The 19,194-nt window shown below is 46.6% G+C and overlaps 1 protein-coding gene across 2 annotated transcripts in view; it reads right to left on the bottom strand.

The window, feature by feature from the left end:
* The window catches only part of ADGRD1 (adhesion G protein-coupled receptor D1), a 272,664-nt gene that overhangs the window by 140,568 nt on the left and 112,902 nt on the right, over window positions 1-19,194 (bottom strand). For both annotated transcript variants that reach the window (XM_028710563.2, XM_028710564.2), the window contains 2 exons: window positions 14,652-14,725; window positions 7,015-7,138 (listed from right to left, as the gene is read on the bottom strand). In XM_028710563.2, the coding sequence (XP_028566396.2) occupies window positions 7,015-7,138; window positions 14,652-14,725 (198 nt within the window). The remainder of the gene's footprint in view (window positions 1-7,014; window positions 7,139-14,651; window positions 14,726-19,194) is intronic.

Here is a 19,194-nt window from a genome sequence, read left to right on the forward strand (position 1 = left end):
AGAGCTGTCCCTTGCACTGAACCACTGGGTGTTAGGTAGCTCCCAAGCTATGTTCAAGGTGCCGGTACAGATGTGCAAAGCTCTCTACAACTCGAGATCAGAATATATAAAAGATTGTGTTCTGCAGGAGAGTGCACCCCACAGATACCATCTCATTAGGAGATGCCCTCTGTATGATGTAAGAATTGGGCCTTTGGACCTCCCTCTTGGCATTGTAGCTAGTAGGACTTGGGAGGCCAGGGTTCAAATCCCCACACAGCCATGAACCTCACTGGGTGACCTTGGGCCAGACACTGCCTCTCAGCCTAACCTACCTCTCAGAGGTGTTGTGGGGAGTCAATGAGGATGGGGCAAAAGTTGGGGTAAAAATGCAATAAATAAATTAGGCGGATGTCACCTCTATTGTCTTTCCATTGCCTGTTGAAGACCTTCCTTTTTCAACAAGCCTTTTATCCCACTCTATGTATTGGATAGAGGGACGCGGGTGGCACTGTGGGTTAAACCACAGAGCCTAGGACTTGCCGATCAGAAGGTCGGTGGTTCGAATCCCCATAACGGGGTGAGCTCCCATTGCTCGGTCCCTGCTCCTGCCAACCTAGCAGTTCAAAAGCACGCCAAAGTGCAAGTAGATAAATAGGTACCACTCCGGCGGGAAGGTAAATGGTGTTTCTGTGCGCTGCTCTGGTTCACCAGAAGCGGCTTAGTCATGCTGGCCACATGACCCGGAAGCTGTACGCTGGCTCTCTCGGCCAGTAAAGCGAGATGAGCGCCGCAACCCCAGAGTCGATCACAACTGGACCTAATGGTCAGGGGTCCCTTTACCTTTACCTTATGTATTGGTTATAAATTTTTAACAATGTTTTGACATTGTTTCTATGTGTTCTTATTGTGGATGCTTCTTTTGTTCCATGGCTTTGTGCTGTTGCACAGGCAACAGGGTTGATGCAGATACTTCCTGAGGTCCTGAAGCTCTCCAGCGAGGCTGAGAAGTCTCAAGGCAACTAGTGTGGCTTGTCATGCTGCCTTTAAATAGAGGAGGGGGGGCCTGAGGAGGAGGTTCGCTTAGTGTCTCTGCCAGAAGCCATGGCAGAGAAGCAGCAGAGGAGAGGACTCAAGCTGACCTCCAGGAACTGGCCCTTGCAGTGGGTGGTGTGGGAGGTTAGGAGAGTCAGGCACACAATCCCCAGTGAGGGAAGTCCTCACTTCATGGCCCATAGCTCAGTGGCAGAGCACATGCCTTGCATGCAGATTGTCCCAGGTGCAATCTTCAGAATTTCCAGTTAAAAAACCCCACAGGTAACACCTGATGTGAAATTCCCCTGCCAGAGAACCACTTCCAGTCAGACAATACTGGGCTAGACAAATTGCCTGAGCCTGGTACAAGATACCTCTCTATGTCTTGAAAAACAAGAAGCTGTCTTACGCTGAGTCAGAGCCTTGGACTGTCTAGTTTATTATTGTCTGCACTGACTGGCAGCAGCTCTTGAAGATTTCAGACAAGAGTCTCTTCTAGCCAGGGTAATGGTTGGGTTTGTGCATTCTGTGCATATGTTGACTGTGTCGTTCTGCCCTTGAAGCATGTGTTTTCTTTCACAAATTGCTAGCACAGGAGTCCTGAATGGGATCAGAACTCTAGCATAAGCGGTAAGGAGTGTTTAACCTTAGGTCTCTATTATAGTCTTAATCCTGATTGAGGCCCATATGCTGGCAATTGTGGGGGGAGGCTTGCAATCAAGGCTGAACTACATGATAGACATCACATGGAGCATGACTCTTGATGGAGAAGCTGGGCATTCTTTATATTTCTCTGCAGATCGCGAATCCTGGCAGGCAGCAATGCAAAATGGCAAACAGATTATTATTCTTTTAACAAATAAATTAGCCCATGTGCTGAATGAGGAATAAATGTTTCTGTCTATTTATTAGTCACACTGTTATAGCAGTGTCCCTCCCAACTGACCTTTTTGAGAAATAAGGGTAAATAGTGAATAGTAAATTACGATAAGTAAATAGATCTCTTCTGCTCCAACACTGTGAGACGAGCTCAAACCCTTTAGGAAAATTTCTTGGAAAGACATTGAAGAAAGAAAGAAATGTCGAGTAACTGGGTAGTTTAACCTAGAGTTCTGGGCCAAAGAGAGGAGAGTCTGTAAAAGCAAGCTAGCAATGAAGAAATGCTCGCCCTGTTTTGAGTTTTCCATTCCTTGCGTTCCTCAGGCGCAATAAAAAAAAAAGTATCTCAAGTATTAATATCTTCAATCTGGCTGGAGTTGAAAACTGCGGTTAACCGACTCACAAATCCGTCACAAGATCCTGAGCGGTTTTCTCTCTGTGGTTTCTTGACTGTGTGACTGAGCATGCCTTGCGCGAGGCGTGGAGGGAAGAGGGAGGAAGCAAGGCTGAGCTTGTTATGAGGCAGTGTGTGTGTGTGTGTGTGTGTGTGTGTGTGTGTGTGGTTGTGGTTAGTGTAGGGACAGGCAGCTTGAATGCATAAGGCCCTCTCCTAATATCATGTGGCCCCCAGCCTAATTTCACGCAAGTGGAGAGAAGCCCAGGAGGAGCGCAAGAGGGAGGGGAAGCCAAAATGGCTGGAATTATGAAAGGGGGAGCCGAGGCAGATTTAGGGGAATGCAACCAGTTCACGCGGATGGTGCTGTGGGTTAAACCACAGAGCCTAGGGCTTGCCGATCAGAAGGTCGGCAGTTCGAATCCCCGCAATGGGGTGAGCTCCCGTTGCTCGGTCCCAGCTCCTGCCAACCTATCAGTTTGAAAGCACCTCAAAGTGCAAGTAGATAAATAGGTACCGCTCCAGCGGGAAGGTAAACGGCATTTCCGTGCGCTGCTCTGGTTTGCCAGAAGCAGCTTAGTCATGCTGGCCACATGACCTGGAAGCTGTACGCTGGCTCCCTCGGCCAATAAACCGAGATGAGCACCGCAACCCCAGAGTCGGCCACGACTGGACCTAATGGTCGGGGGTCCCTTTAGCTTTACCTTAACCAGTTCACCTGCAGAGCCTCAAGGGAGCCACAGGGGGCGCCACAACTATTATTTAGAATGGAGTGTGAGAGGCCTGGGGGGGGGGCACCAAACCTTGGCTTTGCCCACAATGCCGCTGAAATTTGAGACCCCAAGGCCCACCACTGGGAGGAGCTATGCAAAACCTTCTGCAAGCAATCAGTTCAGATCTCTTGCAAGAGCAATCTCTTCCTCCCTGAGTAGATTGCTTAGTGGGGACAGAAAGCAGGGGGAGGAGGGAAGAGAAGGGGTGGCCATGCCAACTTTTTGCTCTGATCCTTTATTGCTGATTTGTTAAATTTATTACCTGCCCTTCACTATCAGGTCCCAGGGCAGCTTGCAACAATTTAAATTCAATATTAAAAACAGTTGAATTGCAGCCATTGGTTTCAGCCGTCCCCATCACTCTCAAGAGATGCCTAAAAATGGCCCTTGACCAATAAGCAACTGAAGGCTGGGCCATTAGCCTGGAGCCCCTCCAAGCTCAGGCTGTTCTTTGCCAGCAGCAACTTACTTATTTACAACCAGTCCAGGGGGTGCCAGGGACGTGGGTGGCACTGTGGATTAAACCACGGAGCCTAGGACTTGCCGATCAGAAGGTCGGCGGTTTGAATCTCAGCGACGGGGTGAGCTCCCGTTCCCCAGTCCTTGCTCCTGCCAACTTGTACATCAAAGTGCAAGTAGATAAATAGGTACCGCTCCAGTGGGAAGGTAAACTGTGTTTCCATGCACTGCTCTGGTTTGCCAGAAGCGGCTTAGTCATGCTGGCCACATGACCCGGAAGCTGTACGCTGGCTCTCTCGGCCAATAAAGAGAGATGAGCGCCACAACCCCAGAGTCGGGCACAACTGGACCTAATGGTCAGGGGTCCCTTTACCTTAACCTTTACCGGGGGTGACACAGCCTGCCAGCTCCATCCGCGTTAGTCCCAGTTGCCCTTGGAGGGCATGGCAGGGAGGAAGATGGGGTCAAAGCTAGAATTAGTTGGCTCTGCCTTGTCATTGGTTCTGGTGCCACCTCCTGTTGGCTTCCGCTCATTGCGTCTCACCAGTCACCACTGGCCTTGGCAGAAAAAAACATATGTCCCCACTCCTGCTTTCCTGAGTGCAGGGCTCACAAGTCACGGGCATATTTATTGCACCACTGCTTGATTTGCTATGAGTACACTTCTTGGAGCACATCAGATCAGCTTCCAGGCAATATACGTGTTTGTGTGTGCGCGCGCGCACGCACTCAGTGACCTGAATTGGGAACCTCGTGACCTCAAACTGACTTATAGACTGGCACACTGGCCTGCTAGCTGGGATTTAAGGCGCTCTCTACCCATATACAAAATTGGGAAAGGAGTACGGCAAGGCTGTATATTGTCTCCCTGCTTATTTAACTTATATGCAGAATTCATAATGCTAAAGGCTGGGCTGGATGAATCCCAAATCGGAATTAAGATTGCCGGAAGAAATATCAACAACCTCAGATATGCAGATGACACAACCTTGATGGCAGAAAGTGAGGAGGAATTAAAGAAGCTTTTTTTGAGGGTGAAAGAGGAGAGAGCAAAATATGGTCTGAAGCTCAACATCAAAAAAACGAAGATGATGGTCACTGGTCCCATCACCTCCTGGCAAATAGAAGGGGAAGAAATGGAGGCAGTGAGAGATTTTACTTTCTTGGGCTCCATGATCACTGCAGATGGTGACAGCAGTCACGAAATTAAAAGACTGCTTCTTAGGAGAAAAGCAATGACAAACCTAGACAGCATCTTAAAAAGCAGAGACATCACCTTACCAACAAAGGTCCATATAGTTAAAGCCATGGTTTTCCCAGTAGTGATGTATGGAAGTGAGAGCTGGACCATAAAGAAGGCTGATCGCTGAAGAATTGATGCTTTTGAATTATGGTGCTGGAGGAGACTCTTGAGAGTCCCATGGACTGCAAGAAGATCAAACATATCCATTCTTAAGGAAATCAGCCCTGAGTGTTCACTGGAAGGACAGGTCGTGAAGCTGAGGCTCCAATACTTTGGCCACCTCATGAGAAGAGAAGACTCCCTGGAAAAGACCCTGATGTTGGGAAAGATGGAGGGCACAAGGAGAAGGGGACAACAGAGGACGAGATGGTTGGACAGTGTTCTCGAAGCTACAAACATGAGTCTGACCAAACTGTGAGAGGCAGTGGAAGACAGAAGTGCCTGGCATGCTCTGGTCCATGGGGTTACGAAGAGTCAGACACGACTAAACGACTAAACAACAACAAACCCATATACACACAGCAGAATCCTGATATCCTTTGCCCCAGTGACTGATAGATGTGTCTACTAGGCCAGCCACCACTCGCTTCAGCAATATGTTCTAGCCACTGAGGAAGCACCTTTAGTGATCTTCTAAATCAGAGATGGGGGACCTGTGGCCCTCCAGATGTTGCTGGAATACAACTCCCATCATTCCTCACCACTTAGCACCCTAAACAGCATCCCTCTGCAGCTGAAAACACCAGGCCAGCAAAGGTTTATGGCAGGCTTCACGGCACATACAGCTCTGTCCTAAAGTGCTTTGCTACCACTCCCTGTGTCAGCCACCTGAGACACCCATCTCACTCTGCCTAATAATAGAGCCAGCCCTGTGGCTCATGGCTGTGAATCAGGCATATGCAAACTCGGCCCTCCAGATGTTTTTGGGACTACAACTCCCATCATCCCTGACCACTGGTCCTGTTAGCTAGGGATGATGGGAGTTGTAGTCCCAGAACATCTGGAGGGCCAGGTTTGCCTATGCCTGCTGCAAATCCATGTTTATAGTATTATGGCCAGTGTGTTAAAGAAGGGATGGAAGATTCATCACTGTGGGGGCTGTGTTTGCAATAATAATAAAAAACACAATACCACCCCCTGAGTAAAACAAATTTGGGGAACTATGCAAACATTGGCAGTGGAGATGCACTGGGCTGGAACTGTGGAGAGAAACACACACAGCGAGAGAGAAGTCAAATGCAAAACCAGTACTTTACGGTCCCTGGCAGGGAGGGGAAATCTTTCTACTCACACTTGCAGCTTTCCCTGTTAATTGTAACTGTCGTCCTCCTTAATGAGTCCAATCAGCTTCAAGGTCTTTGGCAAGCAACACCGGGAGTTGGATTCCCAGTTGTCTTGGTTGCACAATGTTGAAATATTTCATCTCAGGCTCTTGCATAACCTACTTGGAGTCGGTGTTGCCAATTATTTTCCTTGTTGAACCAGAGGTCTTCCCATCTAACAATGCCACTCAACATCAACCTCATGAGATTAGGTCAAGCCTACCGCCAACATGGGAAGAATCACATCTCCTCTGCGAAAATTCATGTCACAATAAGCAGGAGGAGGAGGTAGAATTATGAACTGGACCAACTTAGGTGGTAGATTGGGAATTGCAGTTCTGAATCATCCCCTGAGTAAAAAAGCTCACTGTTTGTAGGAACAGTGCATCAAGGTTAAATAGAGCCTTCAGCCTGGTGTGCTAGCTTTCTTCATTCAAGTTGGGTTCCTTTCCATGTGGGATAGCATTCAAAAGTCACAAACACAATGTATGCCTATTATTTCTCAATAATTTGTTCATGTGGCAGAAGTCTAACATTATTTTTCCTAGATAAACTGAACCTTGGGAGGAAATATTCTGTATATTCTTTTATATTTATTTCCGGGGGGGGGGGGGATCAGTCTCTTCCTGCAAAACAGCAAAGACTATCTATGTCACAATAAATTTCTTAGTCTTTTAAAGTGCCACAATTTATTTGTTTGTTTTATTCCCCCCCTTAATTTATTTATTTTACATGTTTCCACCCCTGCAAACAGACCTTGAAAATGGGGATGTGGAAGGACCAACCAAATTTCAATAAGAGCCATACAATGTAAACAAAGATTCAATAGCAAAATGTTTTAACACACACACACACACACACACACACACACACACACACACACACACAATGTTTCATATAAATTGCCCAAGGGAAAAAGAAAATCCTTACCTTGAGTGGTACAACTTGCATCAAAATGGCAAAGTTTGTGAGATGGTTACACAAACAGACCGAATAGTTGGAATCCCCTTCATCACGCACGCAGCCTTCATTAGACCAAACACCACTTCCGTTGCTATAAAGTGCATAAGAATAGGTGTCCATGTTATTTACTTTAAAACGTTTCTGCACTGCCTTTCCAAGGTTTGAGATCACTTATAAAATCTAATCTAAGTTTTTAAAACCACTGCTTGAATTAAGATAAAGGTAAAGGACCCCTGGACGGTTAAGTCCAGTCAAAGGTGACTATGGGGTTGCGGTGCTCATTTTGCTTTTCAGGCAGAGGGAGGCAGTGTATGTCCACAGACAGCTTTCTGGGTCATGTGGCCAGCAGGACTAGACCACTTCTGGTGCAATGGGACACCGTGACGAGTGCCAGACCTCACGGAAACACCGTTTACCTTCCTGCCGCAGAGGTACTTATTTATCCACTTGCACTGGTATGCACTGGCAGAGGAAGAGGAGTGCAGGGGGAGCGCACCACCCCCAGCAGCATAATCCACACCCCCAGGATGCATGCCATGCCCCTGCGGGTGGTGTGCCACACCCCCGGGACGCGTGCCAGCCCTGCCCCCACCTGCTCCCCCCCCAAGTGTCTGAGCATGAAGCTCCGCCCCTGCTGGTGTGCTTTCAAACTGCTAAGTTGGCAGGAGCTGGAACAGAGCAACGGGAGCTCACCCCATCGTGGGGATTCAAACTGCTGACCTTCTGACTGACAAGCCCAAGAAGCTCAGTGGTTTAGACCACAGCGCCACCCACCACTGCTTGAATTATGATGCATGGGTGGGGAAAAGATATAACGAAATCCTCACACCCCACCTCTTGACTCCTCCTAATTTCAGAAAAAGTGTAGTGGTGGGATCCAATAGCTTTCTAAAAAGAGTAGTTTGAAAGGCTATCACAAACAGTAAGGGGATGAGCATTTAGTGCATGCTTTGCACACAAAAGGTCTTTGGGTCAATGCTTCACACCTCCAATGAGGACCAGGGGAAAACCGTGTCTGAAGCCTTTAAGAGCTTCCACCAGTCAGTATGGATAGTACTATGTTTGATGGGCCAATAGTCTGGCTCAGTATAAGATAGCTCCTGAAGTTCTCCTTTCCCCCCGCATACAAGCAGTTTGAAAACAGTGCTCTTCAATCTTGCATTTACAGATGTTATTGGACTATAACTACAATAATCCCCAAACAGCTTAGCCAAAAGTCATGGGTGATGGGATCTGCTGTCCAACAACATCTGGGGATTCAAGGTTGAAGAACACTGGATTAAAACACAATATAAAACAAAGCACAGAAGATAAAATGGCGTTCCAGCAAGAAAACTCATGGATAATCCAGCCCAGTTGAAAAGATGTGAGTTTTGCAACCCCTTCTACAGCCCACGAAGAAAGGGAAGCTATGCATTTTTCAGGTGAGATCATCCTACAGCAATTACAACTGCACAAAGCAGCTACAGCAATTGCATTCTGGTATAATTGCAGTTGCACAGCAACTCTATCCTTGCCTTCATTCTACAGTCTCGGAGCAGTTAATATAGACAGATGTACATCTCCTCGACTGTACATCCGTAAAGCTCATTCGATCATAAGGCAAAATTGTAATAAATTGTTCTGTAAATGCCAGCAGCCTAAAGTTTAGTGCACATTTGATTCTTTACTCAAATCCAAAAAGAAAGAGAAACTTGCATCCAACTAAGTAGACCTATTGTAATTAATGGACCCAAGTTAGTCATGTTCATTAATTTCAACAGGTGTGTTCAGAATATGAATAACAATGGATACAGCCCAGAACATGTGTTTCATAAAAAATAATAATCCTGGTGGATCGGGCCAAGGACCCATCTAGAGACTAACACTCTATTCTCACATTAGCCAACCAGATGCCCATGGCAAGCAGAGCCAGAGTGCAACAGCGCTCTCCCCACTTGTGATTCCTGGCGACTGGCATTCAGAGGTGCGCTGCCTCCAATAGCAGAAGCAGGCCATTGCCATTGTGGCTAGTAGCCACTGATAGCCTTGCCCTCCATGAAACTGCCTGATCCTCTTTTAAAGCCATCTAAGTGAGTGGCCATCACCACTTCTCATGAAGCCAATTCCATAGTTCAACTATTTCCTGTGTAAAGTAAAGGTAAAGGGACCCCTGACCGTTAGGTCCAGTCGCTGATGACTCTGGGGTTGCGGTGCTCATCCCGCTTTATTGGCCAAAGGAGCTGGAGTACAGCTTCCGGGTCATGTGGTCAGCATGACTAAGCCACTCCTGGCGAACCAGAGCAGAGCACGGAAACGCCGTTTACCTTCCCGCCGGAGCGGTACCTATTTATCTACTTGCACTTCGACGTGCTTTCAAACTGCTAGGTTGGCAGGAGCAGGGACCGAGCAATGGGAGCTCACCCTGTCATGGGGATTCGAACCGCCGACCTTCCGAGTGACAAGCCCTAGGCTCTGTGGTTTAGACCACAGTGCCACCCGCATCCCTCCTGTGTAAAGATGTACTTCTTATTGTCTGTCGTGAGTCGTCAAACATTCATTGGATATGCCCTAGTATTATGAGAAAGCGGGGGGGGGGGGGGGGGATACTTCTCCTATCCACCTTCTCCAAACCATGCATAATTTTATACACCTCTATCAAAAGTTGCCTCATAAAGTGAGCACAACAGGAGTCTGTCATAAATATGCAGGTGAGCTCACTGCTGAAGTTTCAAAAGGAAACGAGCTTTTTAAATTGGAAGAGATCGGCCCCTGCAGAGCTCTCCGAAGAAAGGAAGGCAAAGCATCCCAGGGTAACTTTCCATCATTAAAACTGCCCCAAAAGAAAAAAAGGGGGGGGACCAACCGCAGAAGGACAGAACAGGGTGTGTGTGCGTTGGCAACCTAAACCTGTTATTGCAGCACAGCAAGGAACCCACCCCCCCACCCCCACCCCCCAAAGGACATATAACCTGAATTTAAAAGATATCTAAGCTGACTGGTCGACACATTTGCCTCCTAATTCATGTAGTATAAGAATATCAGTGGCTCGTTGGCTGCTGGCCATGCTGGTCATGTTCTACCTCCAATGTGCTTCTAATTAGGTAAAAAGGTAAAGGACCCCTGGGAGGTTAGGTCCAGTCAAAGGCGACTATGGGGTTGACTCATCTCGCTTTTCAGGCCGAGGGAGCCGGCGTTTGTCCGCAGACAGCTTTCCGGGTCATGTGGCCAGCATGACTAAACCACTTCTGGCACAACGGGACACCATGGTGGAAGCCAGAGTGCATGGAAATGCCATTTGCCTTCCCGCCGCACTGGTGCCTATTCATCTACTTGCACTGGTGTGCTTTTGAACTGCTAGGCGCTGTGGTCTAAACCAGACATAGGCAAACTCCGGCCCTCCAGATGTTTTAGGACTACAACTCCCATCATCCCTAGCTAACAGGACCAGTGGTCAGGGATGATGGGAGTTGTAGTCCCAAAACATCTGGAGGGCCGGAGTTTGCCTATGCTTAGTCTAAACCATTGAGCCTCTTGGGCTTGCCAATCGGAAGGTTGGCAGTTTGAATCCATGCGACGGGGTGAGCTCCTGCCTCTGATTACCAGTTACTGGGAATTGCAAGTGGGGAGGGTGTTGCACCCGGGTCCTCCTTCAGGGTTCCCCCAAGACATCTGGCTGGATACTGCGAGAACAGGATGCTGAATGGGATGGACCTTTGGTCTGATCCACCGGGGCTGTTCTTACATTCTTAGTGAGATACACAGGCAAATAACACTCTATGTCCCTGTAGTGGTCAGCGGTTGCTACAGGTGGCTGAAGCTAGAGGACCCTGCAGGTGGCTGAAGCTATGGAGAGCCTGCTGAATCAGTCTAATGTAGGGTTGCCATTTTCCAGATGTATGGCAACCCTAGGCTACTGATCCATCTTGGTCCAGCGTCCTGTGGCCAATCTGATAGCCTACCTTGCTTCCATAGAAGTCAATTCACCTTGGAGCACAGGACACTGTCCTATGCCAGGCCAAATTCTTGGCCCATCTGGACCACTAATGTCTACTCCGACTGGCAGCAGCTCTTCAAGGTCTCGGGAAGAGTGGGGTCTTTCCCATCACCTGATACTCAGTTCCCAAGTGGCATCCCATTGAAGCAGAGAAGAAATTTGGCTTAGCTTCATGAAGGTGGTACCTTGGGTTAATAACTTAATTCGTTCTAGAGGTCTGTTCTTAACCTGAAACTGTTCTTAACCTGAAGCACCACTTTAGCTAATGGGGCCTCCCGCTGCCACCATGCCGCCACCACACGATTTCTGTTCTCCTCCTGAAGCAAAGTTCTTAACCCGTGGTAATATTTCTGGGCTAGTGGAGTCTGTAACGTGAAGCGTCTGTAATAATAATAATAATTTATACCCCACCCATGTGGCTGGGTCTCCCCAGCCACCCTGGGCAGCTTCCAACAAAGTATTAAAATACAGTGGTCTGTTAAACATTAAAAGCTTCCCTAAACAGGGCTGCCCTCAGATGTCATCTAAAAGTCTGGTTGTTGTTCATCTCTTTGACATCTGGTGGGAGGACATTCCACAGGGCAGGTGCCACTACCGAGAAGGCCCTCTGCCTGGTTCCTTGTAACTTGGCTTCTTGCAGTGAGTGAACCACCAGAAGGCCCTCGGCTCTGGACCTCAGTGTCCAGGCTGAACGATGGGGGTGGAGACGTTCCTTCAGGTATACTGGGCCGAGGTCATTTAGGGCTTTAAAGGTCAGTACCAACACTTTGAATTGTGCTCAGAAACGTACTGGGAGCCAGTGTTGGTCTTTCAAGACCAGTGTTATGTGGTCTTGGTGGCCACTCCCAGTCACCAGTCTAGTTGCCACATTCTGGATTAGTTGTAATTTCCGGTTCACCTTCAAAGGTAACCCCACATAAAGCACATTGCAGTAATCCAAGCGAGAGATAACTAGAGCATGCACCACTCTGGCAAGACAGTCCATGGGCAGGTAGGGTCTCAGCCTGCATACCAGATGGAGCTGGTAGACAGCTGCCCTGCACACAGAATTGACCTGCACCTCCATGGACAGCTGTGAGTCCAAAATGACTCCCAGGCTGCGCACCTGGTCCTGAAGCATCTGTAACCCAAGGTACCACTGTACTGTGTGCCTTTGGACTTTATATCACAGGAAAGAGGGAGTCAGCAACAATCCGCTGGCGTGAAGGTGCAGCTCAAACATGCTGCAATTCCCACTATACCTAAGCAGGCCCTGCTGTCAGAAAGCCAACTCTGGGGTAAGAAGAAAGCTTTCTTGACTGTGTAAATCAGCCCCCTTAAAGCACTGCAAAACAAAGCTCAGCATCCGCCATATGCTATGCTAATGGTACACATACGTTACTCTTTGCTGAGGACTGAATATGCAAATTAACAATTGAACTAATTGTGCACCACTGTTGTTGAAGGATTGCTCTCCGGGTGTAATGCAATCAGCTGCTGAATGACTGGCCAAAAGAACCTAGGAATTGGCATTGAGAGGAATACTGCCGCCAGCAGTAAGGGGTGGGACACAGCCTTATCCCCCACGAGCCGTGAGAGGCAGCTGGTTGGCAACCCTTTCAATTCCCCACCATTTATTTGTTTAACAAAATTAATATACCGCTTACTAAAACAAAAGACCTCTAAGCAGTTTTCAACAGACGGTCTAAAATATTAAATTAAAATTACTAACAGCAGCATCAACAACAACAACAACCGTTAAAAACAAGTTACATTGGAAAATATAAGATCATCCTTTTTAAATGACCTACCAAAAATCAAGGGTCAAAATTATGGTCTAAAATTACATGCCTGGGTAGGCTTGCTGGAACCAAAAAAGTTTTTAGCAGGCACTGAAAACAATGTAGAGAAGGCACCTGCCTAATATCAATAGGCGTGGAGTTCCGAAGTGTCGGTGCTGCCACAGTGGAAGAACGGTTTCTTCCAAGTGCAGAACGAACATTTTGTGGCACTTCTAAAAGTGCCTGTCCCACAGATCTAAGTGGCTGAGTAGACACATATGGGCTGGGGTGACTACGCTTAGCTAGCAGCTTTCTGGGGCACTGTGGGAAATGTAAAGGGTAACCCAGCAGTAGCTTGGAGTGCTGCAACCACAGCCAGGTAAGCCTTTTGGCAAGGCCTGAGCACCTCAGACCTGGTGCCAGTCCGGCCAAGATACACTCCAGGGAAATGTGACAATGATAATGTTAATAATACTTCATTTGGATCAAGCTTTCAGTTATGCAACGTGCTACACCTGCATTATGTAACTGCAACCCTTACTTACAACCAGCGGCGGAGCAAGCCGATGTGCCTGGGATGGCGCACGTGCCCTGCACCCAGGGGCAGGGCCAGCCACCTGCAGGGGCAGGGCCAGCCAGGGCAGGATGCTCTGTGGGGCCTCTGAGGAGTCTGCCTGCCTCCTCCCACTCAGCCGCCCTACAGCTGAGGGGGAGGTGGCGGACGGACTTTTTGGGGCAGCGCGGAGCCTGCGGGCACCCATGCCACCGTGTCACTCCCGGGAGAGATGCGTGGCTCGAGCATGCTGCAGGCCTTGTGGTGAGTGCCACCTGGCATTTTGTCACCCCCCTCAGTGGTGACACCTGGGGTGGCCCACCCCCACTGGTCCCCCCTTCCTCCGCCCCTGCTTACAACAACCTTATTAAGCAAATTGCATTATCTCCCCATATTGCAGAAAGCAGGAGGGAAGACTGAGATGGATAGAAAATGGCCTGCCTAAGGCCATGTATGGTGGTTTATTAATTATTATTTATCATTACTACTACTACTACTACTACTACTACTACTACTACTACTACTATTATGCCAGATTTTTGTATTGCTTTATCAAACATACTGTATCTAAGCAGTTTACATAAACTGGTATAACATATGCAATTAAAACAGCAATAAAACTGGCTTTAAAAATAATAAACAGAATAAAATTATCTTAGCAGTGTTATTCAAACTGAAGACTTCCATCATTTGTTGCTCTATTATCCTTTATTATCATCATTGTCATCATGCTTATCTCATTTGTTACCCACTCTTTACTAGAAGGTCACAGGGCTACAACGATTTTAAATTTTAACCACCCTTTAGCTACATTTTGAGTGGCACCGAAAGGAGGAAAAAATTCACAGGAAGGGGATAACTTGTCAATCAAGCTAAAAGAACTTTCTTTAGGCTGGGGGGGGGGGGGAGAGAGAGATGTAACTTGCACAGCTTCCCTTGAACAACAATGGCTGGCCTTCTGAATACATGATCAGTTTTGTCCTGAATTTCAATCTCAATGTGGGAACGGATGCTGGAGAACTGTTCCAAAGGATGATTAGCATTCTAATCCGTATGGTGGGCTTTATCGTTCAGAAATGTGTTCCAGCTTCCCTTTTTTAAAATCCAGATGTGAGTAAGAAATCCCTTTACTTAGTTTAGTAATGGGGCGAGTAATCCGTCTTCATTTTATTGCCCATGATTTCATTGTTTTGACTGTTCCCATGAACCTAACACTGAGGGGAGGGTGGGGAAAAGTAATTCTCTGGTACTGTAGCCATTTTTATTTATTTAAAGGACTCAGTCCTCTGATCAAATACAGAACTACGTCACGCACCTGTAATCCAAAAAGGCACAGTAAAAGTTCACTTGGTTGCTTTCGTTCATGACTTGGCTGTATTGGGGAGCAGTCTGAAAGGAAAGAAAGAAGACATGTAAACAAAAGGATAACCAGGACACACTGGAGTCTACCATGGGTAGAGACAAGATGTTGGCTGGCGCCCCAAAAAGTTCCTTTTGGAGACTTTGGATGGCATCCAAAGTCAACCCAAGGGACTGGCTTGCATTGGGATGCTCAAAGGAGGGACATGGCATAGTGGAACAGTATCTGCTTTTCATGCACAAGGTCCCAGTTTCAAACTTCAGCATCTCCAGGTAAGGCTGGAGATGGCCCTTGGCTGAAACCCCCAAGAACTGCTTCCAGTTGGAATAGACCAGGCACATCCAACTCCCAAGAGGCTGTGATCTATTCCCAGTATAAAAAAACTAGCAGTGATCTACCCATTGTCATTGGAGGGAGGAGGAGAGTGCGTGGAGTGGGTGGGTGGAAGGGAGGATTGCCCAGAGTTGTTTGTTGAGCTTTTGGGGGGGAGGATTGTCCAGAGTTGTTGAGCTTATTTTAATGGGAGATGCCATAACTTGCTCGCCAAACAATACACTGCTTAGAAAGTCATGCAGCCCTAAAGCCAACTATTGCATCCCCAATCGCCAGCAGCAGATGCCAAACGACCGCCCACATGACACAGAGCAAGAGGAGAGGGAGGCGGATAGATTCATTGCCCAATTCAGTTAATCCCACGATCAATAAGGATCCCATGATCAACCATGATCCTCTGGGAATCTACCTGTAGATTTGACCAGTTGGACATGTCTGGAATAGACTATACTGAGCCAGTTGATGGCCAGATATCCCAAGATAGATAGAACGATGGGTCTGACTCAATAGAAGGTAATATGCCCAGCCATTCAGCAAGGCACTCCTTCCAAGCAGAGCCTCTGATTGGCCTGTTGGAAGCTGCCCTCTTTGGTGGGAAGACAGCCCCTCAATCACGCCGGCCAAGGGGAATTCCCCCACCAATGGCCGGCGAGTGAATGTGCTCTGGCTGCAAGGGGTGACGGTGGAGCATGAGGGGCCACAATTGTTGCCCACTGTGGAAGCAGTGAGTGGCCAACATGCAAACTCAGGCAGTGCACATTCACTTGTGGTGGGATATATTTGTCTGATCTCTGTATCTTGTTGTCATGAGGGGCAGGGGTGTGTTTATTGCATGGGACATCTTGTGTGGTTATACTGGGGGGAAACAGGTTAAAACATTTATTTAACCACACATTTTTCAATGCATTTCAAGGCAATTTTCTCCTTAAAAGCACATTTAAAAAAAATATACAATATGTATTTACATATGCATTTATGTGCAAAATGTAAAATATTTTATGCAGTTATGGGACCAAAACTACACTGCAAAAATGGGAGAGCTGCATAAACGGTTTTATTTCGATCTGCAAACAAGTTCTGGAACATGAAATCAAGCCAATCTGTTTCAAAAAGTGGACTGAGTGGATTCCTCCCCCGTAGACAATTGTTTCAGATGTTGCTCTCAAAGATCATGCTTTCCCTGGCTCCCAGTGAGCAATCCACCCTACATCGCTCAAACACTTCTAAATTTAACATTTCCCCAAAATTTTCTCAGTTGGAATCTTTGTTTTTTCTTTGTACAAGAAGATTAGCCATGAGACAGAGCCTGATATCATGTTCTCTTAAGTATAGCAATTGATATAAATTTACACATATTGTGTCTGCAATCTACTGGAGGAAAAGCACTTTAGGAGAATTCCATTTATTTAACTTAGCTCTTTCTTTTTTAAAAAGTGATTTGATACAGAAGTACAGCAATTATTGCATGATTACATAACCATTCCAAATAACTCTTTAATTTCAAAACAAGAATCTGGAAAGAACATAACCAGGATCAGGTGGGCTGTATTTTTCATTGTGTATCATAGCAAAATTGTTTTTGCGAAGCAAAGGAATGCAGCTGCACTTTCAACCCCTCCAAATGAAAGTCCTTGGCAGACCTCAAGGAGTCAAACTTTTTTCATGGGAAAACAAACCAATGTTCAGCCATAAAGGCATCCCTCAATCAGTTTAGCCCTTTCCAACTAGAACGACACACAAATTCATAAGTGGAGAGTTGTTTCATTTTAAGCCTATATTGATGATTAGAGAGATGCTGCTGTTATTTCTGACTATAGCCTCCTTTGGGGTAACTTGTTGTTGTTGTTTAGTCGTTTAGTCATGTCCGACTCTTCGTGACCCCATGGACCAGAGCACGCCAGGCACTTCTGTCTTCCACTGCCTCCCGCAGTTTGGTCAAACTCATGCTGGTAGATTCGAGAACACTGTCCAACCCTCTCATCCTCTGTCGTCCCCTTCTCCTTGTGCCCTCCATCTTTCCCAACATCAGGGTCTTTTCCAGGGAGTCTTCTCTTCTCATGAGGTGGCCAAAGTATTGGAGCCTCAGCTTCACGATCTGTCCTTCCAGTGAGCACTCAGGGCTGATTTCCTTCAGAATGGATGCGTTTGATCTTCTTGCAGTCCATGGGACTCTCAAGAGTCTCCTCCAGCATCATAATTCAAAAGCATCAATTCTTCGGCAATCAGCCTTCTTCATGGTCCAGCTCTCACTTCCATACATCACTACTGGGAAAACCATAGCTTTAACTATACGGACCTTTGTTGGCAAGGTGATGTCTCCGCTTTTTAAGGGGTAACTTAAATATGTGCAAACTTCCACATGCTTGAATTTGTTGCATTTTGGTCCAATTATTACAAGCTCCCTCTGCAAACTAACAGGGATAGATAAGAAAGATGGGAAATCTAATTTAGCTCATATTGTACTATAAGTTGGTTCACGTAAATGGCACCAAATGACACACACACACACACACACACACACACACCAGTGTAGGATAGATTCATCTGTACATGAGACATTAAGAACATAAAAAAGAGTGTGCTGGAGCAGACTTTTGGTCAGGGGAAGCATGCTTAGGAGAAACAATAACTGTTTTTTTTGTGCAGCAGTTTTCTTTTCTTTTTAATGCAAGGAGCATTCAGGTGCCCAATCCCTTCCTTGTGGTCCATTGTGGTGCCCTCCAGCAATGTAGCACATGCAGTGAGTCCTGCTCCTCATGCAATTCAGTCCTCTACTATCATATAAGCTTGTTTGTCGTAAGTCATACGAAGCACAAGCAAAGAGGTTAGAAGGTGACAGTCAAAGTGCCGAGGGGCTCTGCAAAGCGTATATCCTGAAGCATACAGGATCATAGGGCTTCATGCATCGATAAGCAGAGCCATCTAGCTGGCTACAAAGGAAGAACAAATTGCTGGTGCAGAACATGCAGAACAGAAGTCTCTGTGACCATTTCCAAGCTCAGAAGGGATGTTCATAAAAGCAGGATGCGAATATGGACTTCCATTTTTGTACACCTCCTTTGAACAAGAAAAAGCCTCCTTTCTTGCTAGGAAAACAGACTTTCCCCCTTTTGCTACACAACTGTTTTTTCCTTATTATTTTCTGCTCCACTCTTGAGCAAAGAATCCCTTTTTGGGGGAAGGTGAGATCCTGCAGAGACACTACATTTTATTCTAGAAAACAGAGACACACAGTCTAGATCCATCACATTTCTCTCTCTCTCTCTCTCTCTCTCTCTCTCTCTCTCTCTCTCTCTCTCTCTCTCTGTGTGTGTGTGTGTGTGTGTGTTTCTTGAGAAACTAGCTTCATTCAAAAAAAAAAAAAGTTCGTTGCACATTGATTCTGCATTACCCTACAGTTTGTCCATTTGGAAACAGGTGTAAGTGGCCCCATAATTTGGGGAGGGGTATATCCACACCTGCCCAATAATGTTGGGGACAGGTGTTTCCCAATATCTCATCGCCACTTCCATCTTCATTCACCTGGGGCAGGAGGGAAAGTCATGGATAACCTACTTAAGGGCGGAGTGTTCAAATGTGTCTCAAACACACCCTTATTGACAGCAGGTTCTAGAGTCAATATAGATTTAAAGCATCGTTTTAAGGATGTGTGAATGGATTAGTTTATGTGTAGCCTCAAGGCTTCCTACCTGACAGGCTGACAGACTTTCAGGAGCCAGTGTTCCTGTCTGTGATGGAAGCAATGCAAGAAGCAGTTTGGAACTGGGTTTGGGGCTTGCTGGAAGGAGAGGTGGAAGTGCTATGAGGCTTCTGGCCATCAGAAGCAGCTCCTAAGACATTGACACGCTGGAAGAATTTTGCTGCACATTAACAGATCTCTGGTTTTGCGTCTCGGTCCTCAGATGATTCACTAGTGCAGGGCACTCCAACATTACTGCACCATTTCAATCACGAATACGCATACATAAAGATGATAGATAGATAGATGATAGATGATAGATAGATAGATAGATAGATAGATAGATAGATAGATAGATGATAGATAGCTAGATAGATAGATGATAGATAGATGATGATAGATAGGATAGATAGATAGATAGATAGATAGATAGATAGATAGATAGATAGAGATAGATAGGTGATAGATATAGATAGATAGATGATA

The sequence above is a fragment of the Podarcis muralis genome, chromosome 16, assembly GCF_964188315.1.
Source record: "Podarcis muralis chromosome 16, rPodMur119.hap1.1, whole genome shotgun sequence".
NCBI classification, from domain to species: domain Eukaryota; kingdom Metazoa; phylum Chordata; class Lepidosauria; order Squamata; family Lacertidae; genus Podarcis; species Podarcis muralis.